This window comes from Ischnura elegans (assembly GCF_921293095.1).
Source record: "Ischnura elegans chromosome 13 unlocalized genomic scaffold, ioIscEleg1.1 SUPER_13_unloc_1, whole genome shotgun sequence".
NCBI classification, from domain to species: Eukaryota; Metazoa; Arthropoda; class Insecta; order Odonata; family Coenagrionidae; genus Ischnura; species Ischnura elegans.
Window position 1 is genome coordinate 784,409 of NW_025791657.1, and position 15,866 is coordinate 800,274.

Consider the following 15,866-nt stretch of genomic DNA (forward strand, 5'->3'; position numbering starts at 1 on the left):
TTTTAAGAGTATGAGACAATTTTTTCTTCGTTAAAACAAGCAGTATTCCTAGTAACAAGAATTATTTACCTTGGAGACTATTGAATACCAATGAATAAGACTACTTAGACCTAACACAGTGTTAACCAATGAAATAAAAGGTGGATCTATTGAGAGAAAGTCTTTTTAAATTCATTGTGAGAATAAGGCTTCTTTCCTGTGTACCCGCATGTGTAAGAAAAGGTTATGTTTGGAAGTATAAGACTTATCACATTCATTGCAAGAATAAGGTTTTTCCTTCCGGTGAGTCCGAATGTGATAGACAAGGTCACTTTTTTGAGAGAAAGATTTATTACCTTCATAGCATGGAAAGGGTTTTTCCTTCGTATGAGTCCGAGTGTGACGGACAAGGCTGCCCTTTTGGGAGAAAGATTTATCACATTCATAGCATGGAAAAGGTTTTTCCTTCGTATGAGTCCGAATGTGATGGACAAGGTTGCCCTTTAGAGAGAAAGTCTTATCACATTCATTGCACGAATAAGGTTTCTCCTTCGTGTGAGTCCGAATGTGAGCGACAAGGTTGCCCCTTTGAGAGAAAGATTTTTCACATTCATCGCAGGAATAAGGTTTTTCCTTCGTGTGAGTCCGAATGTGATAGACAAGGTTGATCTTTTGAGAGAAAGACTTGTCACATTCATTGCAAGAATAAGGTTTTTCCTTCGTTTGAGTCCGAATGTGATAGACAAGGTCACTTTTTTTAGAGAAAGTCTTATTACATTCATTGCAAGAATAAGGTTTTTCCTTCGTATGAGTCCGAAAGTGACGGACAAGGCTGCCCTTTAGGGAGAAAGATTTATCACATTCAATGCATGGATAAGGTTTCTCATTCGTATGAGTCCGAATGTGATGGACAAGGTTGCCCTTTAGAGAGTCTTATCACATTCATTGCACGAATAAGGTTTCTCCTTCGTGTGAGTCCGAATGTGAGCGACAAGGTTGCTCTTTTGAGAGAAAGATTTTTCACATTCACCGCAGGAATAAGGTTTTTCCTTCGTGTGAGTCCGAATGTGATCGAAAAGGTTGCTCTTTTGAGAGAAAGACTTTTCACATCCTTTGCAGGAATAGGGCTTCATTGCTGTGTGATGATTACCTGTGCATGATTTCCCATCTATAATGAAGCTTGTCCTCGCTTGCCTCACATTTCTCTTCTCCCTTGTTTCTTCAAAGTTTTCCTTAAGTAGCTCATTTCCCTTTTGCCTCGCCCCATGTCTTTTAAATATCAGCTGATTTAAACTGTTGGAGGAGGAGGGCTGAAAAGATCTAACAGTTTCCCTTCTAGAAACAAGAATTTTGAGGGACAAATCTTTTCCAATTGACAAATTTTCTTTTTTCACCTTCTTTCCTTTCTTCGAATGTGATTCTATAATCTTTGGTTCAAGGAGTGCAAAAGAGGCTGAGGCTCTTTCAGGAGCAGGGAGCTCTAGAAAAGAATTTCACATTAAAGATTAGTAAAGCAAGATATGAAATCTGCGACTTGCTGCCCTAATTTACTGCCATAACAAAGATATCAAGAAAGCCACTTCAATCTGTCTTTCGTTTAAATGCTACCTGTACACTCAAAACAAGGTGTCATTAAATTTTTTACTGTGGTTTCCCAATGTTTTTTCACAAATTGAGTGGCACTGCTCCTCCGAGAAATGGAGCCTAGTATTGCATACTAACCCTAAGTATCTACTCCAGAAAACTACTCAGTACACTTTTTCATGAACAGAAGTAATCATAAACTATATTTACCAATGGCATTTATACACATAACATCGAATTGAAAAATTATCATTATTATTACAGCACAAATACATCCTTGATTTGCAAGGCTTAAAATATGAAATATACAAGTACACAGGAACTATGGGGGAAAGGAGGTAATAAAAGCTCACAAACACAATCCAATAATAAGCCAATTAAGGCGTTAACCCTTTGAAGACGGCGGAATTTTCGTCTTAGCATGACTGCTGTACTGAGCCGCAAGAGACTCTTCCTTCTCGTGGTATGGAGCATTTTTGGAGGGCATTCGTTAAGAAGGGTCTAGCGGATCATTACACCCTCTGAGCTCCAACCTTTTTCGCCCCCTCGCAGCGGGGCTCCGCATTATCTCAGACTTCGAGGGTTGATGTGCTCCCTCCTTTCCGGGTTTACGACCATACCTGTGGCATTGGTTCGCGGTCAACTAATGGATTGCTCATATGTATTTGGCACATGGATAATTGTTGCTTGCACGTAAATTGCAGACTTTTAATTGAATTCCTCATTTAGTTCTGAGCATTTTCAAATTTTAAACGAAGTTGTAAGGTCCATATTAACGGATTTAATGCATCAACCATTTCTATGCCAAATATATGCTCCTAAAATTTTTAATATCGAATTCAAAACCTTCCAAAAATCTCATTAACTATTCGTTCGAAATCCATTACTCTAGGTAAAAAATCCTCGCAATAAAAGCTCTTTGTCTGTCACAGGTCAACTTGGGTACCCATCCCTTGGAAAGTACGCTCCACATGGGCATTCAGAACACCTGTGGAGCTTCTCTGGAATTGCATCCATCAGTATAGAAACGTATTTCTCAGAATGGGATAAGTTCATTCTCGTTCTACAATTACAATATACACAATTCTTTTTGATTATTAAGTTTCCCTTCACTTCTGTGTCATCCGTTCTTGGGTTCAGACGTCTGACGTTCTCATTCTGCGAGTGATAACTTTACTGTATTCGTCGTGAGAAATTGGCAGTGTACCGCCAATGTTTTTAAATCTCTCTTTGCTGCGGCTGGAATCACGGCGAAGAGATTGAAAACGAATCAACAGATTTTGAAAATTTTGACCCGCAGTGGTAGTGAGGATGGAGACCTGTGCTTCTATTCCGAGGACGATGATCTGGGAACGGTGAATTGACATCTATATCGCTGCCCTCGACATCCAGGATATCGCGGGAGCTGCGCTTCTCCGCGGCTACGTCAGACGATTCGTCGTCCGATGCGGAGGAAAATATTCCCAAGAAAAGGAAGATGAATGGAAAAGGAACAGTGCAAAATGATGCAAAAAATATTAATAAACAATTTCGGGTAAGCATTATCAATCGTAATATGATAATTACACTGAAATCGAGATATTACTTAACATTTATCGTAGAATTTCGTTTGAAAATTTTAAACGCTGCTCAAAATACAAAAAAATCAATTCTTAGTTTTTATTTCTTGAGAAAAGAACAAATATTTATTTTAAAATCTGACTGGATAACCAATTGCATGAACTTTTTAACGTAAGAGGAGAGGACCTGAGAGGAATAAAAGAGGAGGGCACCTGCTCCTGGATTCCGAGGGTACAGCCTAAACCCCGCAGTGTTTGGTTTGAAACAAAGACGTCGCACACCCGCGACCGTCATAAAAGGGGGAGAGGTAGACAGTGTATATATACGGCTTTCGTAGTCTTGGTCACGTAAATCTCAGACAAAAATACACGACTTCCGCCTCCCGGGAAAAGAAACGTCCACACGTACATTTAAGTATTTAGTAGGGAAAAGGTTAATACTTGTACTTGAAATATTTAAAAAAATATTGCAAGGTAGAGTGGTTACAAAAGTTTCTTGACATAGAGCGGTCTGCTCTCAGGGAATGTGATCCTCACTTGCTGCTATTGTTGTCCTTGGTTACCCACTACAAATATTTTGTTTTGTATTTGCTGTCCTAGAAGGTAATTTCTTAAAATTTACCTCATTATTGCCCATTTATCTTTCTCCAAATATTTTATTAACCTTTTCCTTACCCGGAAGACGACGGCCATATACTTACGTGTGAGATTTTCCTGGCCGCGACAGCGGAAGCCGCATATATACGTTTTCTAGCTCTCCCCTTTTAGGACGGTCGTGGGTTTACGTCGTCTTTGTCTCGGGACCCAACGCTTCGGGGTTTAGGATTTACCCTCGGTATCTGGGAGCAGTTACCCGGACCCCTCCTGTTTTATAACAGCTATTAGCGGTAAGGGACAGCGGTCATACCATTGTTTATACAGTCAGTTATGGAAATAAATATTAGTTCATTTCTCAAGAAATATAAAATAAGAATTGAATTCTTTGTCTTTTGAGCTGCGTTTACAATTTTTAAATGAAATTCTACGATAAATATCAACTTATATACCTCAAATTCTGTATCAAAATCGACATGGAAATTGTCGCTCCATTAAATGCATTAAAATTGACCTTAGAACTTCGTTTAAAAGGGTCTAATAATTACGAATAATCTAAGAGTGTTGGGCATTTTTCATGTTACTTCTTAATCAATAATATAAGAAATTGATCAACAATCGTTGCTCTCGACAATAAAATCAAATATTCTTCTGGAATACATAGATGCAAATGGCAGAAAGCAGTTATTCCTGTTTTTGTAAATAACATATCAAATTTTTATTTAATTTTCATAATTTCAAACGTATGTAAAAGTTGTTTTCGGTTCAAAATTTAAAAAAAAAGAATGGTAGACCATAATAGCATACACATTGTTAAATCAAAAAAGCGATTTTACCAAAATAAAAACTAGATATGTGGTTAAAAAACTAAAAATCGTATTTCAATTTTTTTCTGGGATTGTTTTCCATTGTTGAGGCCTGAAACTTTGGGTAAACGCATAATTTTGGATGCGCTGTCAGTGTATATTTTTTATTTCCTCAAAATATTGGGGGACACTTTTCACAATCTTAACCTGCCAGACCCTTTGACAATGCTCAGAAAAAATGAGGAATTCAATTCAAAGTCTGCAATTTACGTGCAGGCGACAATTATCCACGTGCTAAATACAAATAAGCAATACATAAGTTGACCGCAAACCAATGCCGCAGGTATGGTCGCTAACCCGGAAAGGAGGGATCACAACTACCCTCGGAGTCGGAGATAATGTGAAGTCCCAGTGGGGAAGGGTCGAAAAAGGTTCTGCGAGACCCTTCTTAACGAATGTCCTCCAAAAATGCTCCCTACCATGAGAAAGAAGAGTCTCTTGGGACTCAGTACCGCAGTCAGGCTAAGACGAAAACTCCGCCGCCTTGAAAGGGTTAATGATCTCATACCTAGGTTAACATTCAGGATGGTCAGATCCGATGCCTCATATCAAAATATCCGCGGATATTGCCCTTTAGCAGATACATGGGATCCAAAGCCACAGAAGACATTAGATCTAGATCCGAGTTTTTAAATTATAGCTTCAGTGAATGCATTAGGAATAAGAGAAGAGTCGAAAGAGTTCTGGTTCTCTCTTTGAATGTGCCCTTGCAGTGCCGCCGCCATCACTTTCTGCAAATCTTTTTGAGAGCATGGATGGTTCAGGATGGATTCGGTTCAAAAGCAATTAAAACAGACCAGTTATACAGAATGTTAAAATGACGAAATGCATAATGCTTCCACCATTTAAATAAAATGCTTTGCATGCAAAGACGAACGGAATTGGCAGACTGTAAAATTTGTAACACATAACTAGCCTTCCCCAACACCACTTCCCTAATCCATCTTAAGTCCACCTAAAATCGTCCGCTTTCACTGGCGGACCCTGCATTCAGGATTGAATTCTCCATAGATTAAGTCTAGTAAGTAATCACAATAAAGTCTGATTCATGAGTAACTCTGTAAGAATGTCTATTTCAATTCCTCGCTTTGTCGATTTGTTGACTTCATTTGAAAAAGCTAAAAATGGCAAAGATACCTGAATCCCAGGTTGTCCACATGCATTCAATTTGCAAATACCTAACTTGAACCTTATAGTTTACCTATTTTCTGAAGCAATGACCACAATTCAAAATATTATTCTCATTTAGAACATGCCCAGAATGAATTATCACAACACACTAAGTACTTAAAATATGAAGCAATGAACAAAATGCACTAAAGCATCCCAATGAAAAAAAATAAACCTAGCAATAATAAGTTAAATTACCATCCTAATGATTCAAACTTCTCATATTCACCCTCAATGAGGGTGATGCCCTGTACTGCTTTAAAAAATTTTGGATGAAGCCGTGAGGTATTAAAATTTAGCTTAGCCCATTTTTAACCAAATCAGATTTTTTCCATATTTCACTTTTTCCATGATTACCTGTTACACCTACTAAAACACAGTTTCAAAAGCACAAATCAGTGAATTGGATGGGTTGTGTATCAAAGCAAAATTTTCCCATTACATCATAACTAAACCAAACCATTTTCACTCATTTCAACAAGTTCCATGTTAATTTTGTCTATGGACACTGCAATTGACATGGGAACAGGAATCATATGCTAAGTATTCTTCGCAAGTAATTTATTGGGAATTATTTTCAATTAACCAGTCTTAATGGCAAAATTGTTAAGTAAAGTATGCTGGAATCCACATATGAATGCACATGGCTGCAAATATTGGTTTATATCACTGAAGCATGATGAAAATTTTACTAGACATTTGCCGACCTGATAATATTCTCCAGAAGAACTATTAACATAAACAAAAGAGAGTATATATGGAAGACAAATTCAGCTGCTGCATCCTTCAAAGGGGAGTGTCCAAAAACCGAATCTCAGAATTCAATCACATTTTACTGTTATATGTTATGTTATGAATGGAAGCTGTCCTTGAATCAGCCACCATTTGGGGTTATATAACCAAATTGTTTAAACTGAAATACAGTTAAACATTTACAGGTCAAATGTATTTATGGATAAGAGCCACTCTGCAAAATGAGCATTAGCACAGTGGTTAAGGTGCCCAGTTGTCACTCAAAGGACTTAGGGTCGAGACAAACATAAAAAATATCGGAGAAATTTGTTGAAATATTGATCAACTCCTCTGTAACATAGACAATAGAATCAATGTATGAAAAAAAAAAATTATGCGGGGGTTTGCAAAATTTGATTGAATTCTGAGATTCAGTTTTTTAATATTCCCTTGTCAGAATTAGTTAAAATCTTTTCTCTGAAGAGTCATTTTCAAACACCTAAGATCACTCACCCACAGCCTCAGCCATAGACTCCATGGCCATTGTGCGATTTTGAATCAGCTCTCCATTCCCCTTATCAGTTGGCTGAAAGTAAGCATATTTCAGATTTACCATAAACGAGTGATATCTCTGTAATAATTTTTTTAAATGAAACAAGAATATTAACTTCGAGTGAATCTCTGGCTCACTTACAAAAACAAATGAGGTGACAACACCAACAATTAACCTAAACAGTATCCAATAATACACTCTGTCCTAAATACTAAAATATACAGTCCATGGGGAAAACAGGAGGGCAAAAGAATAAAAAAAGGCAAGGGACAATTAATATGGGGCAGCAAGTTTTCTTCACAGCTAGCTCTTCCATTCTTGATTGGGGGATATAGAGGACTTCTTCGTGAATCTTCTAACCGTAGCGGGGATGTATTGGGGGATAACTGTTTTATTTATTGATTCTCAGTCATGGATGCGGATGACCTCCTCGGCTGGCAGCTGTCGGGGTCATTGTGTCTTCCTTAATCATGAACTGAGAAAATATTTTATTTGAGGCATCGTGGGTTTACGTTATTCCTCTTGGCATGGGAAATCTACCATTCTGTTCTCCTATTTCCTCTTCTTCACCACTCTTCACGTCTTAGTCAATCCTCCAAGATTCTCTTCTCTCTCTACCTCTCCTTCACATGACAGGCACACACCTTCAGCTGACCGGCATAGCCTTTGGCAATAAAATGAAGCCAGGGTCCATGTGTCACCATGAGCTGAAATTCGTCCAGATGTTATAACCCACTGAGGCTTAGTTTTCTGGGGCAGGTGGGGGAAACCCGGAAAGAAGCAAGTTTTCTTAGAATCCCCAATATGGGGAGGGGGGTTTGTCAAAGCATGTTCTCATTTTGTAGAGGGAGGGGGTATTAATTATGTCACCCTCTGTTCCCTGCTCATAGGTCCTGTTTGGATGGAGGGGTTGGGGAAAAATGGTGACATTTCACCGGTCACATACCCAACATGGAAAAACGACACGAAAAACCCACGATATCAGAAAAATGGGAAATCGTAGGGGGAGGGTGAAACACTTTACAATGGAGCCCATTCATGCTTCACTATGCACACAAAGATACTCATACATGATATTGCATGAGCTACCTTTCTGTCATGAACGGTGATATTAGGTTACCCAAAAACCATGCCAAGTGGCATCGGTCACAGAAAATTGTGCCCAATTTTGAAAATAATGATCAAGGTTTCAAAATAGCCCATGTGTACAGAACTTGAATTTCAGGATTACCCCCAGATATCACTTTCATCCATTAATTTAAATGAATGTGAATTTCATGCATACCTCACTGGCATCAGTCTCCTTGGGAGATAGTTCTCTCTTGGCTAAAACCTGCATAGATCCAAGGTCTTCCACATTGACTCCTATGCCTTTAGCATCCGCCTCTTCTCCTTGGGTAGATAATGACGCCTGTGCCTGCATATGAGTCCACAATCAGCATCATTAAAGACAAGGACATGGAAATATAGAAATAGCTTTGTGAGTTCGCCAAAAAAATGATTCCCTTTACCTAATAGCATTGATATATATGTACACACCACCCCAAAAAATTCACCAGTGTAATTTGTTAACAGCTTGTGCATCACAATTATATGCACTTAACTGTACAATAGTCTATCATAGTTTTTGAAAAAAAACATTAATTTTATCAAGAAAAGGTAGAATAAGTATCAAGTACAAAATCACTACTAATGTGTGAATAAATATATTTCCAATGCTTGAATGTGTGACTGAGACTTGAGTCTAACTTGAATTCCTTCAAAATACTGTTGTCACTGTTTATTTTGACTTGTACTCATGCAAAAAGTGGTTGTATTCTATAAATTACATTTGCTACATGAAAGAGGTGAGTGATGATGATTTACATAATGGTAAGTCAAAGTTGTTCCATTTGCAGCATGCAGCAACGATGATTGATTTATTGAATGCCACTGTTCGGTGGTGAGGTATAACAAGTTTTTCATTTCCCCTCATACTTGAGTTGTGTCCTCTACTAACTATATACCTACAACAAGCTCCATCAAAATCACCTCACAATGGTAAACGACAAATCCTGAGTCCCCATCATAATTTCCCGTTTACAGTTCACACAATATCCAAATCTGATATAGTAAGAATACGCCTTACATAAATTCTTTTTTGGGAACAATTTTTCTTTGGCAGGAATGGTTAGAAACTGCATCATCAACTGATTTTGTGGAAAGACAACCAACCACAACCAACGTAACCCAATTTCATTTCAAATTTATCATTCATCACAACTGATTTTTTTTTTCATTTTCAACGATTTACCAAGGAATGACTCAAATCATTTGGTGTATTCAGCCGCACTATACTTGGTGATCAGTTGATCACCACAACACAATCACTGAGTGTAAGTTTACCGAATGCAACAATAGGTAACATGAATTTCACTTGTTTTCCTTCCAAATGGAGTATGTCTCCTTATGGAAGTGAGGCTTGGACGTTGACAGCAGCAGAGATGTCGAGAGGAGGAAACATATCAAATGTAGTACTACCAAAGAATGATGAAGATTAAGGGTATTGACCATGTACGTAACAAGGAAGTGCTAAGAAGAGTGGGAGAAAAGATAAATCTTCTAAAAACCCTTAGCAGAATATGGAATTGTGCAGTTGGCCACATTATGAGACATGACGGTGCAATGACCACAATTGTAAACGGACAGGTGGAAGGAAATAAGGGCAAGGAAGGGCCTTGAATGAGTTTCATAGCACAGGTCTTTAACCTGGATCCGCCCAATGTAACAAAAATGTCACACCCTGTATCGCTCCACTCTAATGGCTTTTAAATAACTCGGGCACGTTATATTGTTAAGTTTTATACCTTATTAGAAAGAGGAAGCTAAGTGCTTCAATTCAAGGTAAGAATTGTCAAGTGAGAGTGAAGACCTATCCTTTAAGTACCCCTGGTACTTATGCGCCTTCCCTAGACACTAAAAATGGACGTTCGCTTTGTGAAAGTAATTAATTTTTTCATTAACTGTATGCGCTACAGAAACAATTTTTGGTATATAACTACATAATGATGCAAAATTATTAATAATACATTAACATGTTTGGTATTGCAATCCATTTTTGTAATATTCTCTGATAAATGGTACTGTGACATAAATGTCACATTGGGCGGATCCCTATGCAAATCTTCAAAGTTTCGAATTTTATGCTCTAGTTAGAATTTATTGCATTTCAACGTTTTTTCCTTTGCATTCTCGCCAAAAGATTTATTTTTTATCAACTAATCGATAATTTGCGTTAATAACTTTTATTCCGGTAATTACTTTTGAATTAAAATTTTTAATATTCTTGACATCGATAGCTCAGAGATATTACACTGTGAAGCTTCCGGAAAACGAAGACTTTGACGAAGTACATATAATCAATATACCTTGAGCCACCAGAATCAATAATTGTCACTGATGAGGACATTGCAGATGACCAGGCTGTAGGACTTGTGGAAAATTGAACGGGAAGACAACTTCGGGCAAGAGTGGAGCTTGTTTTGCAGCTTGATAATGATAATACATACTAATGAATTTCAAGAGAAGTCCGGAAGAATTTGGTACCTTACTCGTAAGGAAAAGGATTCAAAGTCAACGAAGCTTACATTACTTCTCCAACAGAAAAAAGTAAAAATAGAAGCAGCCAATTGTCGACGGGAAGTTCTTTTTGTAAGGTATAGGTTATTCCCCGAAACAGATCTTCCTGAATTGAGGGAAAAATCATGTGTACACCTTTTAGAAATGGTTTTTTTCGGATGACATTTTTTTCTCACAGCAGAATAAGATAATTATACTACGTTTATTGTTTTTTCATATCCTAGTATCAGTATAGAGGAGATGAAAATTTTCATTGGAATTTTACTGTTATGGGGCTGTAACAAGGTTCAATCCAAGCGATGCTCCCGGGAAGATTCTGGGGATGTTTACAACTCAATGCCTGCCGTAGCCGAGCGAAGGAGTAGATTCCTTGTCATAAGTAAATACCTTCAATGTGCAGACAATACGATGCCTGGCATGAAAGACAAATTGTGGGAGCTACGCCCGTAGATCACAAAATTGAAAAAATGTTTCAGGGAGATTTTTCCCATTGAGAAAACTCTCTTTTGGCAGGAGTATGATTATGTATTTTGGTATCCATCCTTGCATGCAATTCATTCGGCGGAATACAATTAGTTTTGGTGGTGGTGGTGGAATATTTTTCCTTGCCTTTTGCTTGTAGCTGTTTATAACCTGAAGCTGTTCACAAGCCAAATCTGGTCCTTACATGTCACAATTAGAGGTCAGGCGTGTAATAGTGCAAACATAACTGACCATACATCGATGCGAAGCCAAGTGTAGCCGCCATACTACTTCATTTTCAACAGAGGCAGACAGTGAAATATGTTATGATGCTAATGATCAATTAGTCCCTGTTTTACTAAATAAAAGACGGCGTCGCCGTGCTGGAGAATATTGCGCTTCCGTCAACTGCACTGCATGCGATGCATGTAATATGGACAAATGTTGCTTTACTACTTACCACTCAAAATGGTACGTATACGCCGGCATTGAACTCTAAATCAATCTATAGTTTATTTGAAACAAATTGATTCAAATTTCATTCAATTTTATACTGTATTTCACTCTAATGCGTTGTGAGAATAATTTTCAAATATGTATATTTATTCTATGTTTTCCAAAATTGGGAAATGCATTTTCAACTGTTTTACTTATTAGCCATGTAAAAATATTATTTAAATGTACCATCAACAAATCCATTGATTGTGTCAATTCGAGGTTCTGTAATTCCATAACACTCCTAACGAAAACTTTACATAAATTTAAAATAATTTTTCTTGATGTTTATTGGACAAGTTTATACTATAAACATTATAAATTTCAATATTCCACATTTGTGTGATAACATTGAAAAATCCAGAAAATTTGTTCATCTTAAAACATCACACTTTACGTTGAAAAATTTATAAATCACGGGCAATGGAACTCTGAAAATGATTGCTAAATTTTTAAACAATTTACTTTAAATTTAAACAAAAGCTTGAAAATAGTGTACGTAAATAATAATATGTTATTCTAGTGTTTTTTTATCATTTAAATGAACTGTGCAGCTCAAATGCGAAAAATATTTGCTTTTTCTGGGGAAATATTACTTTGCATCAAAAGACAACAGATCCGCCCAATGTGACATTTATGTCACAGTCTGTATCTCGGAAACTACACAACCGATCAATGTAATATTTTCAGAATGTTGTAAATATGAGACCCTTAGCATTCCCCTTGAATATCAATTATTAATCTCAAAAAAAATATTTTGGGCGGATCCAGGTTAACAAGTACACCCCTCTTCGAGGTTCAACATTCATCGAGTTACCTACAAAAATTAGGCATACAAAATCCGTTATCAATGTCAAAAATGATTATCAATACTGCTTTAAGTATGCTATTTGGGCAAAATATGTAGCCAATCATCCCGAACGAGTTTCAAAATACGATTGTGAGGAATTTCGGGAGACCTATACTTGGAACTGCATTGATTACCCAGTAGATCTGAAGGATATCCCTAAATTCGAGCGTGAAAATAACATTTCAATTAATGTGTTTGGACTAGATGATAAAAACAATGTGTATCCTATAAAAATTGTAGATTATGAGCTCGAGGATCATCGCGACCTCCTCTACATTACCAACGAAACCACTGCTCACTATTGCTGGATAAAGAATTTTGAAAAACTCGTAGGCTCTCAAATAACAAAACACCAACACAAAATATTTATTTGCAAACGGTGTCTAACTTATTACCATGACGTAGAAAATCTCGAATCTCACAAAGACTTATGCAGAGGAACGGGGACACGAAGTAAAATAGTGCTACCAGACGAGGACAATAAATTCTTAAAATTTACTCACATTAATCATTCTTTTCGAGTACCTTACGTGATATATGCCGATTTTGAATGTCTACTGAAAAATGTTAACACATGTGAACCGTCTTCTAATACTTCGTTCACAAACATCATACAGAAGCATGAGCCATTCAGCTTTTGTTATATCATGATGACTCCAAACGGATGCGAGGAGCCAGTATTGTATCGAGGACCTAATGCGGCACGTGTTTTTATTGACAGTATAAAAGATGAAGCCCAGAAGGTTTTCAAGTTGTACAAAAATACTATTCCTATAACACCACTCACAGAGGAAAATGAGAGCGATTTCCAAAACGCATCGACGTGCCACATTTGTGGGAATGAGTTGAACGAGGATAGGGTTAGGGATCACGATCACCTGACGGGACAGTATCGAGGTCCAGCTCATTCCTTTTGCAATGTGCAGTATAAGATGCCTCAATTTCTTCCTATTTTTATTCATAACCTGTCCGCGTATGATGGTCATTTCATTGTACGAGAGCTAGACTATGATGAGAGGGAAATATTCATTATTCCAAATTCTGAAGAAAAATATATTACTTTTTCCAAGTCTATAGAGGATAATTTCAAAATTCGTTTTGTCGATACCTTTCGATTTATGCCCGCTTCTCTTGCTTCTCTAGTCTCGAACCTGACTAAATTTAAATATACCACAGAAATTTTTGGTGACAAGACGCGACTAGTTACACGAAAGGGGGTTTATCCCTATGATTTCACTGATTCGTTGAATAAGCTCGATGAAACCTTGCTCCCGGACAAGGATAAATTTTACAACAGATTGAACGACGAGCATGTGTCAGACGAAGATTATGGTCACGCTTTGAACGTATGGTCTTCGTTTGGATGTGAAACACTCGGTGATTACAGTGATGTTTATTTGAAAAGTGACGTCACTCTTCTCGCTGATGTTTTTGAGAACTTTCGTGACGTGTGCTACGGAGCCTACAAATTAGATCCTGCGTGGTATTACACGGCACCAGGTTTAACATTTGATGCAATGCTTAAGTACACTGAAATAGAATTAGAGCTTTTGACTGATTACGATATGATACTCATGATCGAAAACGGAATTCGCGGAGGAATTTCACAGTGTTGTAAAAGATACTGTGAATCGAACAATAAGTACATGTCAGGTTATGACCCAGGTAAAGATTCGATTTATTTAACCTATCTTGACGCGAATAATCTCTACGGTTGGGCACTCTCCAGACCCCTTCCTTACGGTGAATTTCGGTGGTTAAAACAGGAGGAAATTGACGATTTTAGCGTGAAAAATGTTCCCGATGACAGTGAAACTGGATACATTCTCGAAGTTGATCTTGAGTACCCAAATCGGCTGCACGATACACATTCAGATTTCCCTCTTTGCCCGGAAAGCAAGACACCACCTAACGGTAAACATAAAAAACTTCTGACCACCCTCGAAAATAAAAGTAAATATGTAATTCATTACATGAACCTGAAACGGGCATTAGAATTAGGCATCATACTCAAAAAAGTGCACAGAGTTATCGAGTTCAAACAGTCTTCGTGGTTAAAGACCTATATTGACCTAAATACAGATCGTCGAAAAGTTGCTAAAAATGAGTTTGAGAAGGACTTTTACAAGCTCATGAATAATGCCGTATTTGGCAAGACAATGGAGAATGTAAGGAAACGGATGAATATGCAATTAGTGACAAGCGAAAAAAGACTGCAAAAATTAATCAATAAATCGACATTTTTGGATAGGACAATTTTCAACGAGTCTTTAGTAGCCGTTCACATGCGGAAAGCCACCATCAAAATGGTTAAGCCAATATACATTGGTTTCTGCGTTCTCGATCTCAGCAAAACTTTAATGTACGACTTTCATTACCGTACCATGCTGCCCAAGTACCAAAATAAATTGTCACTCGCCTACACAGACACTGACAGCTTCATTTATGAGATTAGAACGGATGATGTATACAGAGATATGCTAGAATACCTAGATACATTCGACACCTCGAATTATCCAAAAGAACATCCGTGTTATTCTGAAAAAAACAAGAAGGTCATTGGAAAGTTCAAAGACGAATGCGATGGTCTCATTATGGCGGCTTTCGTTAGATTAAGAAGCAAATTGTACTCATTCAAGATGGAATCGGGTAAAGAAAAAAAGAAGGCAAAGGGGATAACAAAATCTGTGAAGGAAAATGCCTAAAATTTGGTGATTACATTAATTGTTTAAGAGAGAACTCGACGCAATTTCGAAAGATGAACGTAATCCGTAGCAAAATGCACGAGTTATACACTGTTAAAATAAATAAGGTGACACTAAATGCATCCGATGATAAACGATATATTTGCGAGGATGGAATGAATACGCTTGCTTGGGGACATTACAAAATTCCACGGAAACGTACACATGATCAGGCATTTGGTAATGATTGAAATTGATAAAAGCTAGTTTCATCGTAATCATAATTCCAGTGTTAATCATGACGTTGGCCTGGAAACATCCTTTCACATGCATCTGCACGGGTCCGTCAGGTTGTGGAAAAACCACATTTGTCACGCAGTTTTTGGAAAAATTGGATTATATGATAGATAGTCCAATAGAGCAAGTGGTTTGGTGCTGTGCCCCAGGGAGTGAGCCTAACATACGAATACCAGTTGAATTTTACTCTGAAATACCTCCTTTCGAAGAATTTGGTGGTGTTCCTACTTTGTACGTTATAGATGATTTAATGAGTGAGGGAGCCTACAGCAAAGATGTGTGAAGATTATTCACCAGAGGTAGCCATCATTTTAACATTTCGGTGTTTTTGATCACGCAGAATATTTTCTATCAAAGCCAGCAATCGAGAAACATATCACTGAATTCAAAGTATATTGTAGCGTTCAAAAATCCCAGAGATAA

The 15,866-nt window shown here is 37.5% G+C and overlaps 1 protein-coding gene across 1 annotated transcript; it reads right to left on the reverse strand.

Moving 5' to 3' along the window:
- Positions 1 to 902: 902 nt before the first annotated feature.
- LOC124172468 (zinc finger protein 84-like) lies at positions 903 to 7,032 on the reverse strand. The gene is made up of 2 exons (XM_046551908.1): positions 6,998 to 7,032; positions 903 to 1,459 (listed from the first exon to the last, which is right to left on the reverse strand). The coding sequence occupies exons 1-2, from the start codon at positions 7,026 to 7,028 to the stop codon at positions 903 to 905; spliced, it is 588 nt and encodes a 195-aa protein (XP_046407864.1). The 5' UTR covers positions 7,029 to 7,032.
- Between the last annotated feature and the right edge of the window lie 8,834 nt (positions 7,033 to 15,866).

Excerpts from the sequence above, each read along its gene's own strand:
- LOC124172468 (XM_046551908.1), bottom strand. The coding sequence starts at position 7,028 with ATGGCCATGGAGTCTATGGCTGAGGCTGTGG. Across the intron at positions 1,460-6,997 it reads GTCTATGGCTGAGGCTGTGG|AGCTCCCTGCTCCTGAAAGA; the intron begins GTGAGTGATCTT and ends ATTCTTTTCTAG.